At 32.4% G+C, this 15,302-nt stretch overlaps 1 protein-coding gene across 14 annotated transcripts; it reads left to right on the top strand.

The window, feature by feature from the left end:
- The first annotated feature begins 6,793 nt into the window (after positions 1-6,793).
- LOC146936934 (F-box protein At4g35930-like) lies at positions 6,794-12,404 on the top strand. 14 transcript variants are annotated; one of them, XM_085751475.1, is made up of 8 exons: positions 6,794-7,112; positions 7,356-7,449; positions 7,764-8,137; positions 8,244-8,353; positions 8,430-8,715; positions 9,088-9,689; positions 10,638-11,909; positions 12,021-12,404. In XM_085751475.1, the coding sequence occupies exons 3-5, from the start codon at positions 8,114-8,116 to the stop codon at positions 8,689-8,691; spliced, it is 396 nt and encodes a 131-aa protein (XP_085607601.1). In that variant the 5' UTR covers positions 6,794-7,112; positions 7,356-7,449; positions 7,764-8,113; the 3' UTR covers positions 8,692-8,715; positions 9,088-9,689; positions 10,638-11,909; positions 12,021-12,404. The 14 variants fall into 14 exon arrangements, with proteins under 14 accessions (XP_085607601.1, XP_085607607.1, XP_085607599.1 ...); XM_085751481.1 differs by having other exon boundaries at positions 9,088-10,771; positions 11,623-11,909; positions 12,021-12,356; XM_085751473.1 differs by having other exon boundaries at positions 9,088-10,300; positions 12,021-12,356.
- Positions 12,405-15,302: the final 2,898 nt, after the last annotated feature.

Consider the following 15,302-nt stretch of genomic DNA (forward strand, 5'->3'; position numbering starts at 1 on the left):
TTTCTTCAATTATGTGGTTTATTTTCTTCAATTTAATTTTCTTCAATTATTTTGGTTTATTTTGAATGATTTATATATTATATTTTAGTTTATTTTGATGGCGGGTGGCGGCCACCCCAAACTTTTTTGTCTGGCTCCGCTACTGTTTATATGGACGTTTAAGTTCAGTTGGTATGTTCAAATTCACCGCTCTTTAAACCATAGTTCATATGTGTACTATTCAATATTGATTTGGAGAAAAAAAAATTGATCGTTTATTGGATTTATAATACTATTGATGAAATATTTATGCGTTAAATTCAAGGTAATGAAAACTGGATGGAACCGGCCGGTTGAACCGGGAACTGGATCTGGATTCGGTCTGTATTATCTTGAAAATCGCCTTGCATCAGAACTGGAGTATAACCCGGAAAAACCGATCGAAAACTGGCAAAATCGGACAAAACCAACGGTTTAGCAGTTTCACCGTTTAGACCGTGTTTTACTTTTTCCATGACATAAAAAAAAACACAAGATTCATTTACATCATCCTTTTCATTATTGAGATATTTATTATTTGTAATACTAGTTTTTTTACCCGGCGTTGCTCGGGTTAGACATATAATTAAGGATGAGTAAAATTCGCTATGTATGGTATCTGAATTTTTTGTTACAAAATTACTTTCATCTTTGGATACTTATTTTCTCCCCCCTCCCATAAAAAACATAATCTTAATACCTTTTAATTTGAAAATGTTTTTAGATTTTTTTTAGATCCTCTGCTTTTAAAAAAAAACAATAACAAAGAGAAATAATGCTCTTAAAAGTGATCTTTTTTAAAAGTTATAACGAACAACCCCATAGACCCTGTTTGTAACAAATTTAAATAAAAATGATTTTGACATTCAATAATTTAGAGATTTTTTTTACTATTAATTAACATTAAAAAATAATCAGAGCATGTTTGACATTCAAAAATCATACTGGTCATTAACTTTCAAAAATAGTGTTTGGTAGCATGAATTTTTTAGTGGATATGATAAAAATTCGAAGGAAAAAAAAATCAGTTTTAAAAAAAAATAGCAAATTTTCCTTCAATTCTTTCTTAACAAATTTGTAAATTCAAAATCAAATAAAAAACTACATTTATTGAACCAAATAATGCTGAAATTGAAGTAGCCGTTAATTCATTAAACAAAAAATTATTTAACAAATGAAAATTTACCACGGTTTAGGGTTTTTATTTACCACGGTTTAGGTTTTTTTTCTTAGAGAAACACGGTTTAGGGATTGCTATATATAGCCGAGTTTGCATGGAAATTAGGGTAGCCGAGTTTGCATAGAAATTAGGGTATTCTGTTTGTAAACGTATTAAATAAGTGTACAACAACATGTAAAAAAACAAGTCTACAGAAACAATAGATATATACAAACGATGACACAATATGATAGGAATGAAAAACTCATCAGTGAGGATAAATATTAGGGATTGCTGGAGGGAAATTATTAGGTTAAGTTGTTGCAGACCTAATAAAATTAATAAATAAGGATTATGGTAGCCGAGTTTGCATGGAAATTAGAGTATTCTGTTTGTAAACGTATTAAATAAGTGTACAAAATATTGTCAAAAAAAATGATGCATTTTTTTAGTATTAAAAAAGTGTACAAAATATTGTCAAAAAAAAAAAAGGCAAGAGGATAGGAACGATGCATTTTTTTAGTATTAAATAAGTGTACAAAATATTGTCAAAAAAAAAAGGCAAGAGGATAGGAACGATGCATTTTTTTAGTTTTAAATAAGTGTACAAAATATTGTCAAAAAAAAAAGGCAAAAAAAAAGGCAAGAGGATAGAAATGAAATAGGTGCGATGCATTTCTTTAGATGAAATTTGTTAGGTTAAATTATGCTAACCTAATACAGCAAAATGAGCGGGAAAATATTAGGTTAAATTGTTGCAGACTTAACAAAAGTAATAAATAAGGATTTTAATATATTTATAATATATATCACTTTATAATGTTTAATAATTACTATTTCAATTTTTTTATCATTATAGTCATCTTAATAATTATTATTTTTTATTTCTAAATGCAAATAACATTATAAATGAGCTTTTACTTTAAAAAAATAAAATTATAAATGCACTTCGATAACTCGTACTTCGACGCTCGGTCCGTGCGGAACACAAATTTGTTGTTAGTCTTTTTTTTAGGGAACAGATTTGTTGTTAGTTACATAAAAAAGGCCAGGTTTAGAATGCACAAATTCATCTTTTTGTGCACAAAACACAACTTGTGTATATAAGCCTGACAGTCAATTACAACCGTTGATATATTAGTATTATATTCTAACGGTTCAGATCTGGAGAGAGAAAGCAATGGGTGACCTGATGAAAGCTTCTGCGTGAACAGTGCACGCGGGTCCCACCAGTTAAATAAATCAGAATATTTAATTGCTGTTTTTTGTCACTTGTTTGGGCTGAATATAATTTGTCTTTGTATAAGCCCAATACGAAAATTGCTATTAATACCACTAGAAAAAATAAAAATTGCTATTATTATAACTAAACTTTTATATGAGTATGTATCACTAAACCTTTTTGCTAATATCACTAAATGTAAGCGCTACCGACACTGATGATGAAAGCTTACTTTAATTAATATCACTAAACTTTGTTGTAATCCCACAAAAAACGAAAATATAATTTCTGCAATTAGATATTTTTTACTTAAATGGAAAATTCGAAAATGATGAAAATTTTAGTAGAAGTAATGTAAACGTTTGTAATTGGAATTTATTTTTTATTTCAAAAATTAAGAATAAGAACAAATTGGGTGTAATTGTTGGGTAATAAATAGACAGTTCAGTCACTATTATAAATAGTGTGTGTGATATATATTAAAGACCACCTAGATAATTTATTGAATAAATCTAAAATTTCTAGTTTTGCTTATTTTGGTGACCGAAGTGTGTATATAATTGTTGAATGGGTTAAGGTAAATGAACATTAAAATACGCAAAACATTTATTCGTTAGCCAGTTTGAGTTTTTGTATATTTAAGAATTTGTTTTTGCATTTTTTATTCTTGAGTTCATTTAATTAATGTATTATTATGTTATTTTTATTTCAATGTGTTTAAAAAATAGTTGTAATTTTCATTAGGGTAAGAGTTGTGAGTTTGATCAGTCGTTTTGAAATCTTTGAAGTAGGTTAGGTCAAAGAATCTTGTCATTAGGGTGAGAGTTGTGAGCTTATTTAGTCAATAAAGAGTTTGATTAGTCATTGAACGTTCATCCAAGTACTTTGACTCCAAGATTCATTCAGTTAGGGCAAAAGTTGTGAGTTTGATCAGTCGTGATGAGATATTTGTATTAGTTTAGGTCGAAGAATGTTGTCATTAGGTTTATAGTTGTCATTAGGGTTGTAGTTGTAAGCTTGTTTAGTCGATAAAAGAGTTTGATCACTCAGTGAACGTTCATCCAAGTACTTTGACTCCAAGATTCCTTCAGCTAGGGCAAGAGTTGTGAGTTTGATCAGTCGAAAGGGAAAAATTTGTATTAGTTTAGGTCGAAGAATGTTGTCATTAGGGTTAAAGTTGTAAGGTTGGTTAGTCGATAACAAGAGTTTGATTACTCAGTGAACGTTCATTCAAGTACTTTGACTACAAGATTCTTTCAGTTAGGACAAGAGTGGTGAGTTTGATCAGTCGTGATGAGATATTTGTATTAGTTTAGGTCGAAGAATGTTGTCATTAGGGTTATAGCTATCATTAGGGTTGTAATTGTAAGCTTGTTTAGTCGATAAAAGAGTTTGATTACTCAGTGAACGTTCATTCAAGTACTTTGACTCCAAGATTCTTTCAGTTAGGGCAAGAGTTGTGAGTATGATCAGTCGAAAGGGAAAAATTTGTATTAGTTTAGGTCGAAGAATGTTGTCATTAGGTTTATAGTTGTCATTAGGGTTGTAGTTGTATGCTTGTTTAGTCTATTAAAGGGTTTGATTACTCAATGAACGTTCATTCAAGTACTTTGACTCCAAGATTCTTTCAGTTAGGGCAAGAGTTGTGAGTTTGATCATTCGAAAGGGAAATATTTGTATTAGTTGAGGTCAAAGAATCTTGTCATTATGGTTAGAGTTGTCATTAGGTTTATAGTTGTAAACTTAGTAACTAGTTTACTCCAGAGACCTAAGCGTGCCTATCACCTGAACGACAACAAGTACAATCAATCCGACCGTTCAAAATGACCTTCGAAGACTTAAAAGGATATATAAACTTGTATTTCTCATATCGGGTTCCCGAATGTAAGTCGATCGGACGAACTATCCCCTCAAAAACTAGTCAACTTAATAACTAGTTTACTCCGGGGACCTAAACATGCATATCACCTGAACAACAACAAGTTCAATCAATCAAGCTGGGTGTAATAGTTGTGTTATAAATAGACAGATTAGTCACTATTATAAATAAAATATAACCTTTTAGGTTTATTTAACAAAATACAACTACTTTGACTGCAAGATTCTTTCAGTTATGGCAAGAGTTGTGAGTTTGTTGATTCGTTATGAAATCTTGGAAGTGGTTTAGGTCGAAGAATTTTGTCATTAGGGTTAGAGTTTTAAGCTTGATTAGTCAATAAAGAGTTTGATTAGTCATTATACATTCATCCAAGTACTTTGAGTCCAAGATTCTTTCAGTTAGGGCAAGAGTTGTGAGTTTGATCAGTCGTGATGAGATATTTGTATTATTTTAGTTCGAAGAATGTTGTCATTAGGTTTATAGTCGTCATTAGGGTTGTAGTTTTAAGGTTGTTTAGTCGATAAAAGGGTTTGATTACTCAGGGAACGTCCATTCAAGTGCTTTGACCCCAATATTCCTAAAAAAATATATATTACGTATTTTGATTTTCCTAAAAAAAAAATGACCTATGATTTTCATAGGTATATATATATTACGTATTTTGCCGTAAAAATAATAGATTACGTATGTTAGTTTTTTGTTGCTATTCTTTTAACACTTATTTGTTTTTATCATTTTTAATCCTATATATTAATAGATTATTTTTTACTTTGTCTATAAAATAAAATTAGGGTGAGAGTTGTAAGCTTGGTTAGTCGATAACAAGAGTTTGATTAGTCATTGAACGTTCATCCAAGTACTTTGACTCCAATATTCTTTCAGTTAGGGCAAGAGTTGTGAGTTTGATGAGTCGTGCTTACATATTTGAATTAGTTTAGCACCTTCAGCTCAAACTAACACATCTTTGCGCAGGTTGTGATGTAAGTTCTTCCATCATGATTCAAGTTCTTCCATCATGATTCTTGAGTTATGGATCTTCATGGAGAGATCTTGTTGTTTCAACTGATGATATACTCATTCTTTCATTGTTGAGTAGATATGATGCACTTATCAATGTGGGTGGCTTCTAGCTTATCCACTTATGTGATTCCTGTTCTTTTAACAAAAACTCAAGTGCAGCCATCAGTAGATCACCATTCATAAAACTTATTATTTATTCCACGAGGTTTGTTATCATTAAAACATTCATCAAAAATATTTTTGCTTCAACAAAAGTTGTCATTAGGGCGAGGGTTGTGAGCTTGGTTAGTCGATAACAAAAGTTTGATCAATCAGTGAACATTCATCCAAGTAGTTTGACTCCCAGATTCTTTCAGTTAGGGTAAGAGTTGTAAGTTTGATCAGTCGTTCTGAAATCTTAGAAGTAGTTTAGGTCGAAGAATCTTGTCATTAGGGTGAGAGTTGTAAGGTTGATTAGTCGATAAATGGTTTGATTAGTCATTGAACATTCATCTAAGTACTTTCACTGCAAGATTCTTTCAGTTAGGGTAAGAGTTGTGAGTTTGTAGAGTCGTTATGAAATCCTAGAAGTTGTTTGGGTCGAAGAATCTTGTCATTTGGGTTAGATTTTAAGCTTGATTAGTCGGTTAAAAATTTGATTAGTCATTGAAAATTCATCTAAGTACTTTCACCGCAAGATTCTCTCAGTCAGGGTAAGAGTTGTATGTTTGATCAGTCGTTTTGACATCTTTGAAGTAGTTTAGGTTGAAGATTCTTGTCATTAAGGTGAGAGTTGTAAGCTTGCTTAGATTTTTATTTTGTAAAATGACGCTTGAATCCATAAATTTAAGATTCTTTCAGTCAGGGTAAGAGTTGTGAGTTTGATCAGTCGTTCTGACATCTTGGAAGTAGTTTAGGTCGAATAATCTTGTCATTAGGGTGAGATTTGTAAGCTTGGTCAGTCGATAAATAGTTTGATTAGTCATTGAATGTTCATCCAAGTAATCTGACTTCAAGATTCTTCCAGTTAGGTTAAGAGTCGTGAGTTTGATCAGTCGTGCTGAAATCTTTGTAGTAGTTTTAGTCATATGTAGAATATTCTTTCAATTTCCATCTTCACTTTTGATCCCTCCTTTAAAGTAAACTCATATGTAGAACTCATATTTTTGAATAAAAATTTGTAGCAAAATTTATAATATTATAAGAATCATCCCCAAAAAAAAATAAGAATTTTTTAACAAATCATGAATTTAATATGAATTTTTATATTTTTTACGGTTACAAATTCATATTTAATTTATGTTTTGTTAAAAAATTCTAATTATTTTTTAGAATTTTTTTTCCAATATTCTTCACATGTATGCAAAATTTCATTAAAAAAATACCAAAATTAACTTTAAAATGGGGACCAAAAGTAGTGATTGAAAATTTTATAGGGGTTATTATTTTATTGGGGCTAAAATTTCCCCCCTACAATTTTCACATTTTTCGTTTCCCTCTTCCCAAAAATTATCAAGGCGCTCTTTTGTTTCATTCTCCCTCCCACTTTTTTACTTTCTTCTCCCAAATCAACAAAACACAGTATACCTACTCCCTCTCCTCAAAAGCCATTTCCTCTTTTCTTTCTCTCCCTCCCATTCTCTTTCACAATTCATTTCTCTCTTTCCTGAAAACTGAAGCGGCCTTCTCTCGTTCGCTCGATCGCTCAAGCCTCTCTCTCCAATGATTCAAACCACAAACTCTCTCTCAGCACCCACTGATTCCCTCTCTCTGTCTCTGTCTCTTATAATTACGATGTCTGTCTCAAACCTCAATCATTCTACTAGCTTTTGGAGGTGAGTTGTGAGTTTGAATCTTTTAGATCTGATTGTTGTTGTGTTGATTTCGGTGTTGTATATGTTAGTTTTTGATGATTTTACATTTATGTTTTTGGGGTTACTCTTTTCACTTTCACTTTCGCTTATGATTTACAATAGCTATCAGTTCCATTGGGTTAATTTACTTTATTATGGTCCAGTTTTTCTTCTTCCAAATATAGATTTGAATATTTATTGATGAGAATTGTACTTTGTTTTCAGATATCAAATTGCAGCGAGTGAGGACTTATGAGCTTCAAAGAAAAAGCTCAACAAAACCGAAAATGATTTGAAGTCTATTCAAAGTGTTTGACATGTAATTTCGAATAGGTATCACTCTTTATTTATCATTTTTCATGCCTATTTATTTGGATATTTTTGGGCGTTCTCATTGAATTGAATTAGAAAGACATGAATCTCAATTGCTTACTTTTCATTGCAGTATGAGGATTTTGAATTTCTTATCTTTGTTAGTACTGAATCCAAAGTGAACGTGGATAACAATCTAGCAGAATCACTTTAGATGTACTACTGCTAATGTCTGACAGGGGATTTACCATGACTTTTACTCCTAATGGTGGTCAATCTATCCATTTCTTCATTTTTTTATTTTATAATTTATGGTTTCAGGGTGTTTATGGCTATCCAATTGAAATTCAAGCATTGTTCTTTATGGATTTAAGACGTGCCTTGAAATTGCTTAAGCCAGATGCTGAAGGGAAAGAGTTTATGGAACGAATTGTGATACGCTTGCATGCCTTGAGCTATCATATGAGAAGCCACTTTTGGTTGGTTTGAAGTAACTCGATGAGTACTCATATACTGATGTGAACAAGTTTAATGTCATTCCTGATTCTATATTGAGTATGCTTAATATTAACTTTGGCTTGTTTTTGAATTATTTAGAGTCCATTTTCTTTCACAATTTGAGGTTAAAATATTATGCTGCCTGCACCATGATCAACTGAGAGCTGTTTTCCATGTTTCTCAGAATTAGAAAAGCAGTAAATTCAGAGTCTCCCTGCTGTTTATATGCCCATGAATATCCGTTTATGATGAATTGAAGTGGTTTGATTCTTGTGCAACAACTAACTTTTCTAGTGTTTTTAGGTTATTGTTGCAAGGCAGTTTCACTTCAATTATATTACCCCAGACCGCTCTCGGCTAGAGATGTTAAGTACAATGACTCCTCGTCCTTCTGAGCATTGGCCTTTTCTGTGGTAAGCGTTTCTAGCCGATTATCTCTTTCCCGTGTTTTTTAAATCATGTCTTTACAGTGCTATAATTTTATTCCAGCAGGGGTGATGGGAAGGGACTAAGGATTCCAAGCCCGCATACACCTAAAGCACCTTGTCATGGGCCTCGACCTCCTTCTCGCCTTAAAGTTTCTGAGATGCGACAGGTTACAACTGTTCTTTTCAAGGAATCGGCATTCGCTTCTCGTTGCATGGTGCCATCAGTTATACCAAAGCCTCAGTGCAAATCAGTGGCTTCTAACAGAGTTCTCTTCTGTGAAGATGAACTATGCAAGGCAGTTGCTCATAATAAACTTCTTTGAAGTGATTATGTTTACTTTTCATTGGTATACACTACTTTTATTCATGTCATATTACCAATTTTACTAGTTAGAACTGAGATGTCTCGGCGTTGCATTTGGCATAGCATAATTGACCCAGTTGAGAACTTACTTTTGAGTTTGGCATTAAAATATTTATGCATGTTGACGCTTATTTAGTGCTCAATTCTGGTGTAATGTGAAGCCCTTCCCCTATATCATAGCATGACCAGTACTTTCTACTTTTGATTTTGATTTTGCCAAATTGATCTGCTTTGTTGGCTGTCATGCTCATATATGTGAGCATATCTTATGTCATTTTTTTTTATTTTTACCTTTCTTATCTAATGTAGACCTAGAACTATTGAAGGTAATAAAACTTTGTTGTCACTGCTGCAGACAAGTGATGTTGTTAACAACAGTTTGACCTTGTCTACTAATGCAAATGTGAGTGCTTACCAAGATAGAATTTAAAAAGATGGTTAGTGTTGTTTATCGGTAGATTTGATTTATGAGCTATGAGACAAGACATTGCGATGCCTAGTGGGAGAAAGCTTAGTTTGTTGTTCACTTGATTTGTGATATTTATCCTTATAAAACACATATTTATGTTATATAATTGAGGGTTATTTCCAAGTCTTAATTTTTGTGTTTCAGGAATAAGTTTGACTCAGGAGCAGTGGTTAGCCTTCAAAGAAAATTGTGCCTGACATAGAACAAGACATTCAGAAAAAGGAGTCACGCGCATAAGGATGAGAATATTTCCATATGCAGGTTGAAGTATTCATGTCATTGTCTTATGATTGCCAAGTGATGTGGTGATACTTGATGTCTCAACTCTCAAGTGACATGACTTTCCTTTCTATGTAATTTGAATATCCTGAATCTTAGTGTCATTTTGTACCTCAACCATTTTGTTCAGGACTTGAAATCAATGTGAATCATGTTTTGTTCAGTGTAGTGCAACTGGAGTAGAACTCCGTAGTTAAACTCTAGAGAAGGTGAAATGAATGCTATTCAATGCAGTAATATGATATTTCCTTCCAAATATTTCTGTGTGATGGTTTTGTGTTTGGTAATAGAAAGTAACATGATTTATCCACAGCTAAAATTTCTTGGAACTTTAATGCAAGGCGCTTGTATAACTGAGCTGCATATTTAGAAACTCAGTTTCCTAGAATTTTGTGTTTATGGATTTGAGCATCTGAGATTTTAAAAACTGCACATATATTCATGATACCAACAAAAAACAAAATTGAAGTGCCATAAAATCTTACTTTTAGGATATCAATGCATTCATGATATCAAGATTTGAGCAGCTGTGTTAGTTTTGTTTCATTTTTGTTTCACAACAATTCAGTTTTTGTTTTGTGTTGAAGTGCCACTATAGAATGAATTCACTTTCTAAAGCTAGTTTGCAAGTGATTGATATATAATTTGCTGCATAACGATCCAATATCTGCATAATTGTGCAGTTCAGCTTGGTTATTTTCTTAAGTGGTTTCATGATTTGATGGAGCTTAATATATTTTGCACAAGAAGCATTCTACTTGGTATATGACTTAATGAGAAGTTATTTCAAGTCGAATTTCTGTTTTGTGAAGGTTATATGGTAAGTAGCAGCCAGCTTAACTGGCTATTAAGCTGTGGTCAAGGAATCTATATAATTATTTTTTTTGCATAGTTAGATATTGAAATTGTAGTCGACTTACATCAAGTTGAAGTTTAACTTGTAAACTTTCAATTTATAAATGACTATGATGGTTTGTCCCTTGTGCTGATTTTCAATGCCGCATTACATTGGTGCATGCCATTCATTAAAATGTAAATGTTTCTCTGCCAGACAACTCTAAAAAGTTTATGTGAGCTAATTGCAGTTGCTTTTTTTTTATTGAAATTGTGGTACATGAACTATCTTTGATAGATTTTATTGGTTAATTGTATGCTAGATTGAGATGGGGTGCTGCTAATTAGGTACTTAATATGATGCTAATGTTACCTATATATAACACCGTGCCGGAGTTCACCTCTGCCGCGCCGGAAAAGTGGTTGACGGCCATTTACTCCATTTTTGTCCTTCTTGGTGAGTTTCATCTTCCTTCCCTCCTCTAAAGTGTATTGTAGGAGTTTTGTATACGCATTTTTGGATTTTTGAATCAGGACATTATTTGAACAAGTTATTTTTGTTAAATCGGTGATTTTAAGCTTTCCAACAAGGCCTCAAATCTAGTGCAGTTTAGTAACAAAGTCAGAGAAATTCAAGTAAGTGTCATTATGATATTAAAACTACAAAACAGTTTTAGTTACAAGGTAGTAAGATAGTAAGATTAGTGATTAATAACTTTAAGTATTTAAATTTTGATTACTTTAGGATTAAAAAGAGGCACTTATGTAAATAGTTTTAGTTACAAGGTCAATTTAGTGTTCGATGAAATCACTAGAGTTTAATTTCTATTATTTTTAAGGATGTTTCTCTATATCCTATCCTACATTGACAAAATTAGTATCCTAAATTATCAAAGTTTCATGTTCTTGGTGCTTTATTTATTAACATATTGGTTGGAGTATTTCTGACTTGTTTTTTTATGGCTTGAATGGCTTAATGCTCTTTCTTTTATTGACCGACAACTTCCTATGCTTGGAGCAACTTGCTCGTGCATTGTGGATAGAGCAACGAAGCATTTGTTTCATTTTTGTGTGTGCATTTGTTTTCCGGGCTTAGATCCAAAAGACTTTTTGTGCGTGCATTTGTTTCATTTTGTTCATGTTCGATTCAGTTTTTTGTTTCATTATTGTTCATTTTTGCCTTTTCTTTGGCGATTTTTTCTCTGTTTTGATGCTGTTATTGGCATTAGCCACACATGTTGAAATCTCATATGTTATAAAAGTTTGTACTCTATGCTGTCAAACAAATGATGTTAACCCTGATGACAGAAAATTGCTTTGAATGAAAATTTCAATGTATCTGAAGTTATGGGTATAAAAAAGGAGGATGGTGTATCCAGAGAAAAAGGTAGACCCAAGAGTTGTCTAGAGAGAGTATAAAAGAAGAAAAGACACTCAAAAGTATAGTTCTGTGAGACATAATTTTTCTCCCACCATGCCAATTCCAATTATACAGGTAGAGCAAAAGGTAGAACTTATACAGGTACAACAAGACAGAGTGTATTGTTTCACATGGATGTCAAGATACACGAGCAATTGGTATTAATGCAACACATGTTAGATCACTTCAATTAATTTTTACATTGTTTCACTTGCAGATTGAGTATTTTATGTTTGTCACTATCACCATATTGAAATTAATTTTTATTCTTTTTTGGATGTGTCAGAAGGAAGATATTCAAGTCTGTCAAAATGTAATTTCAGAAATAACAAATGCAGAGGTTGAGACACCATTTTCAACAAGTCACATTGATTGGAAGAAGACATTTGGGTGCAACTAATCTGCAGCGACTATTTTTTATTTTTCGCAATAAGAATAGCTATTGAGCTTTAGACACCATTGTTTATTTGCATAAGAAAAGATTATGTAGCCACTACTTTGTTCTAGCAACAAGAGTATCCATTAATTTTTTGATACTGCTACGTTTTTTTGATGTAATAAGAGCAGTACCAACTATTTGTTCAGCAATAAAATGATCAATTGAGGGGAGTTTGTGAATGTATATTTACTTTGCAAGTTGTGCAATTATGGAATATAAAATTCTGAAGGATCTGATCTTTTTGTTGCTTTTATTTCTAATGAAAAGAATCAGGCATGTACTATACCTTCTTATCAGACATAATCTGTTTATTTCAAGTTGATTCATGGGATACACTTTTCTATTCAGTTGTGTTTCTTTTCTTGTCTTGCCCTTGGTTGTAATTTCTCTCCTTACTTACTTGTAATTGCCTGAAGAAATAACAGATGTGACTTTAATTGTCAATCAGTTGCAAGCTCTCTCTCAATATTGTCCAAGTGCATTACTAATTAGTGAGAGTTGAATACAAACTTCTTATAGCATCAGGAGCTTGCTAGTAGAAAGACACAAAATGACCCGAGTATCTCAAGCTGATATTGTATCTCCTTACAATTCAAAATACTTTGAGCTCTAAAATTATTGTGGGTGTCCCATGCAAGAAGAAAACCTATAACAAATTTCAACTCACCTACCTGGGTTGTAGTAATCGTATTGGATTCATTGAATCCTTCACATTATTTGAATAGTTTGGCATCGGTTCCTTGTCAAAAATCTGTTACACACAATATGAAGATAGCAGCATCGGGAGCAAAAATTCTATAACATGATGACAAAGTAGAATTAACAATTTCTCGAAATTCTACAATATGAAGATAAAATCCTTGTCTTAAAACACCCAACAGACTTGCTTCTGGTATTATGTTTTTCTTTTATAAGACTGTGGTCATATGTTGTGATTTCAAGTGACCAAGTAACGCACAACAAAGCCTATGTCATCCTTGTTCTGAATTTTGTTGAAATAGATTTTTTTTTTAAAAAGTAAATACGCATATTTGTTCATCAATTTTCAATCAGAATCTTCCAACTTTGTAATATGTGTAATCTCAAATAATTTGTTTTCCTGAATTCTTCCGAATTCTAATGAATTCAATCCACCGTTACTTGTGTTTTTTGTTTTACTAGAGAGGTTTTCATTGCCTAATAATTCCAGAAATAAAGGGTTTATCAATTCAGATATGAAGAACACAGTATCATCAAATGTTCATCAGGAAATAAGAAGTTTTTGGTGAAAATCATTTTTAATTGAATGGGTAGTAGAAACAAGGAGTTGTTGCTGCTGATAATGCTTTCCTTTTCAGTTGGATTCCGACTGCAAATTTGAAGCTTTAAGATTCAAATGTGGCGGTGGTCGGAGACAACGTGGTGGTTCAGTGGCGGTGAGATTCAAGAGGGAAAAGGAGAAGTGAGATTCATGTACTGCAGAGACGTGTTAGTGTGAATTGCTACTCTGCATTTTTAGTTTTGGGGGGTGTATCCAGCAAAAACAATAAAACCAATATTTCCCAATATAATATGTTTTCTTTTATTAATTATTTATTTTTAGCAGGTCACCTGACCCCACCAAAACCTGCTGCTGTAGGTAAATGCACAAGTTGTGCTTTGTGCACAAGTATTGCATTTGTCCATTCTAAATGGTGTTTTATCTTGGTTTTCGGGTGTCAAACATTGATTACGTTTGAACCTTTTTAACCGGTGATATCTTATTTTTTCTTGGGAAGGGAAAAAGTAAGCAAAACCCTTGAGAATCGAGGTCCGGGAGTTGTTTTCGCTACGGGAAGGTGTTAGGCACCCATAACGACTATAGTAACCTATAGGAACCGTCTTTAATTTCTACGCGCGCGCTTTATTTTTTAAATGCTATTTGAAAATGTTATTTACACCTAAGAGTTACTAAATGAAGAATTGGAGGGAGAAGAATGTTTTTGAATTTTTATTTTAGTTGAATTGAAGGAATTTTGTTCCTTGCCTACGTACCCGTTTAAGGGATCAAATCCACCGTAGTTCTCTCTCAAAAAATGTTTTTGTTTTTGTTGGTTGATTTTAAGTTTGAAAATGGATTTTGAAGAATAGAAAGAGGCCTCAAGGGCATGAGATTAGGAAATAGTGAGGTTGAATTAGTGAATTGCAAAAGAAGTCAAAGTTTGATTATTTTCATTGAAATTTGATTAAGAAAATGGAAAAGAAGATACAATGGGATATTGGATCCCAAGGTTTATTTGGAAAAGGTTTGAGCGATGTTATTCACATTTGCTTGGAAAATTGGTTTTTTCTAAGTATAAATCCTAGGCATACATCTAAACATACAATCCTAAACATACATCTAAACATGCATATTCTAGCTACTTATCTAAAGTGGCGTGTGTGCATGTGTCGGTGCTTGTGTCGGTGTACATTATTAGAGTCCATTGTCCTTTACATCATATCCTAGATACATTCTATGGCCTCTTTGCCAAGAATTAAAAATGACATGAAAGTAAAATATTACAAGAATTCCTAAGTTTTTTACATTCGAAGTCTTGGTACAAATTAAATTGCAAAAAAGGAGATGAAGATGCAAGATGAGATGCTTATGAAACATGAAGAAGGATGTTAGTATAACAAGATGCAATATAGGAAAGAATAGGCAAGAAAATACCAAACAAGAGGAGAAAATTAATAAAGGTAAAGTGGTAAAGTATGCTAGAGATTAATCACAATACCTCAATATGCACATGCCTTGTAATTCTCACATCATAGCAATTTTCAAATAGGTTTCATTGCAGCCACAATGTGAGAATTACAAGTTCGTACTCAAACTTGAAGATCATGATATGTCCTAGGCACCTTTAACACTTTTATCTTCACAAACAAACGTTTTTTATGACTTGTAAAACAAACGACTAACCACAACACCTCGACATTCAGTAAGAGCACATCAAATACAGATGTAAACTCAACATAAATTCACATATCACCAATCAATAACATGTATCAAGAGTTGGAGTCGAAATCATGCAATTTTCCATAGCTTTTAACACTAATCATCACAAATGAGCAAGGAAATCATCTCATCACCTTTTTTATCAATTTCATGTGCAAAAACGTTACAAA

The sequence above is a fragment of the Medicago sativa genome, chromosome 3, assembly GCF_051527215.1.
Source record: "Medicago sativa cultivar Bolivia chromosome 3, Bolivia_mono, whole genome shotgun sequence".
Classification (NCBI taxonomy): domain Eukaryota; kingdom Viridiplantae; phylum Streptophyta; class Magnoliopsida; order Fabales; family Fabaceae; genus Medicago; species Medicago sativa.

Coding starts and splice junctions, on each gene's coding strand:
- LOC146936934 (XM_085751475.1), top strand. CDS start 8,114: ATGTTTCTCAGAATTAGAAAAGCA. Junction 8,138..8,243: donor TTCTCAGAATTAGAAAAGCA/GTAAATTCAGAG, acceptor TAGTGTTTTTAG/GTTATTGTTGCAAGGCAGTT. Junction 8,354..8,429: donor GAGCATTGGCCTTTTCTGTG/GTAAGCGTTTCT, acceptor ATTTTATTCCAG/CAGGGGTGATGGGAAGGGAC.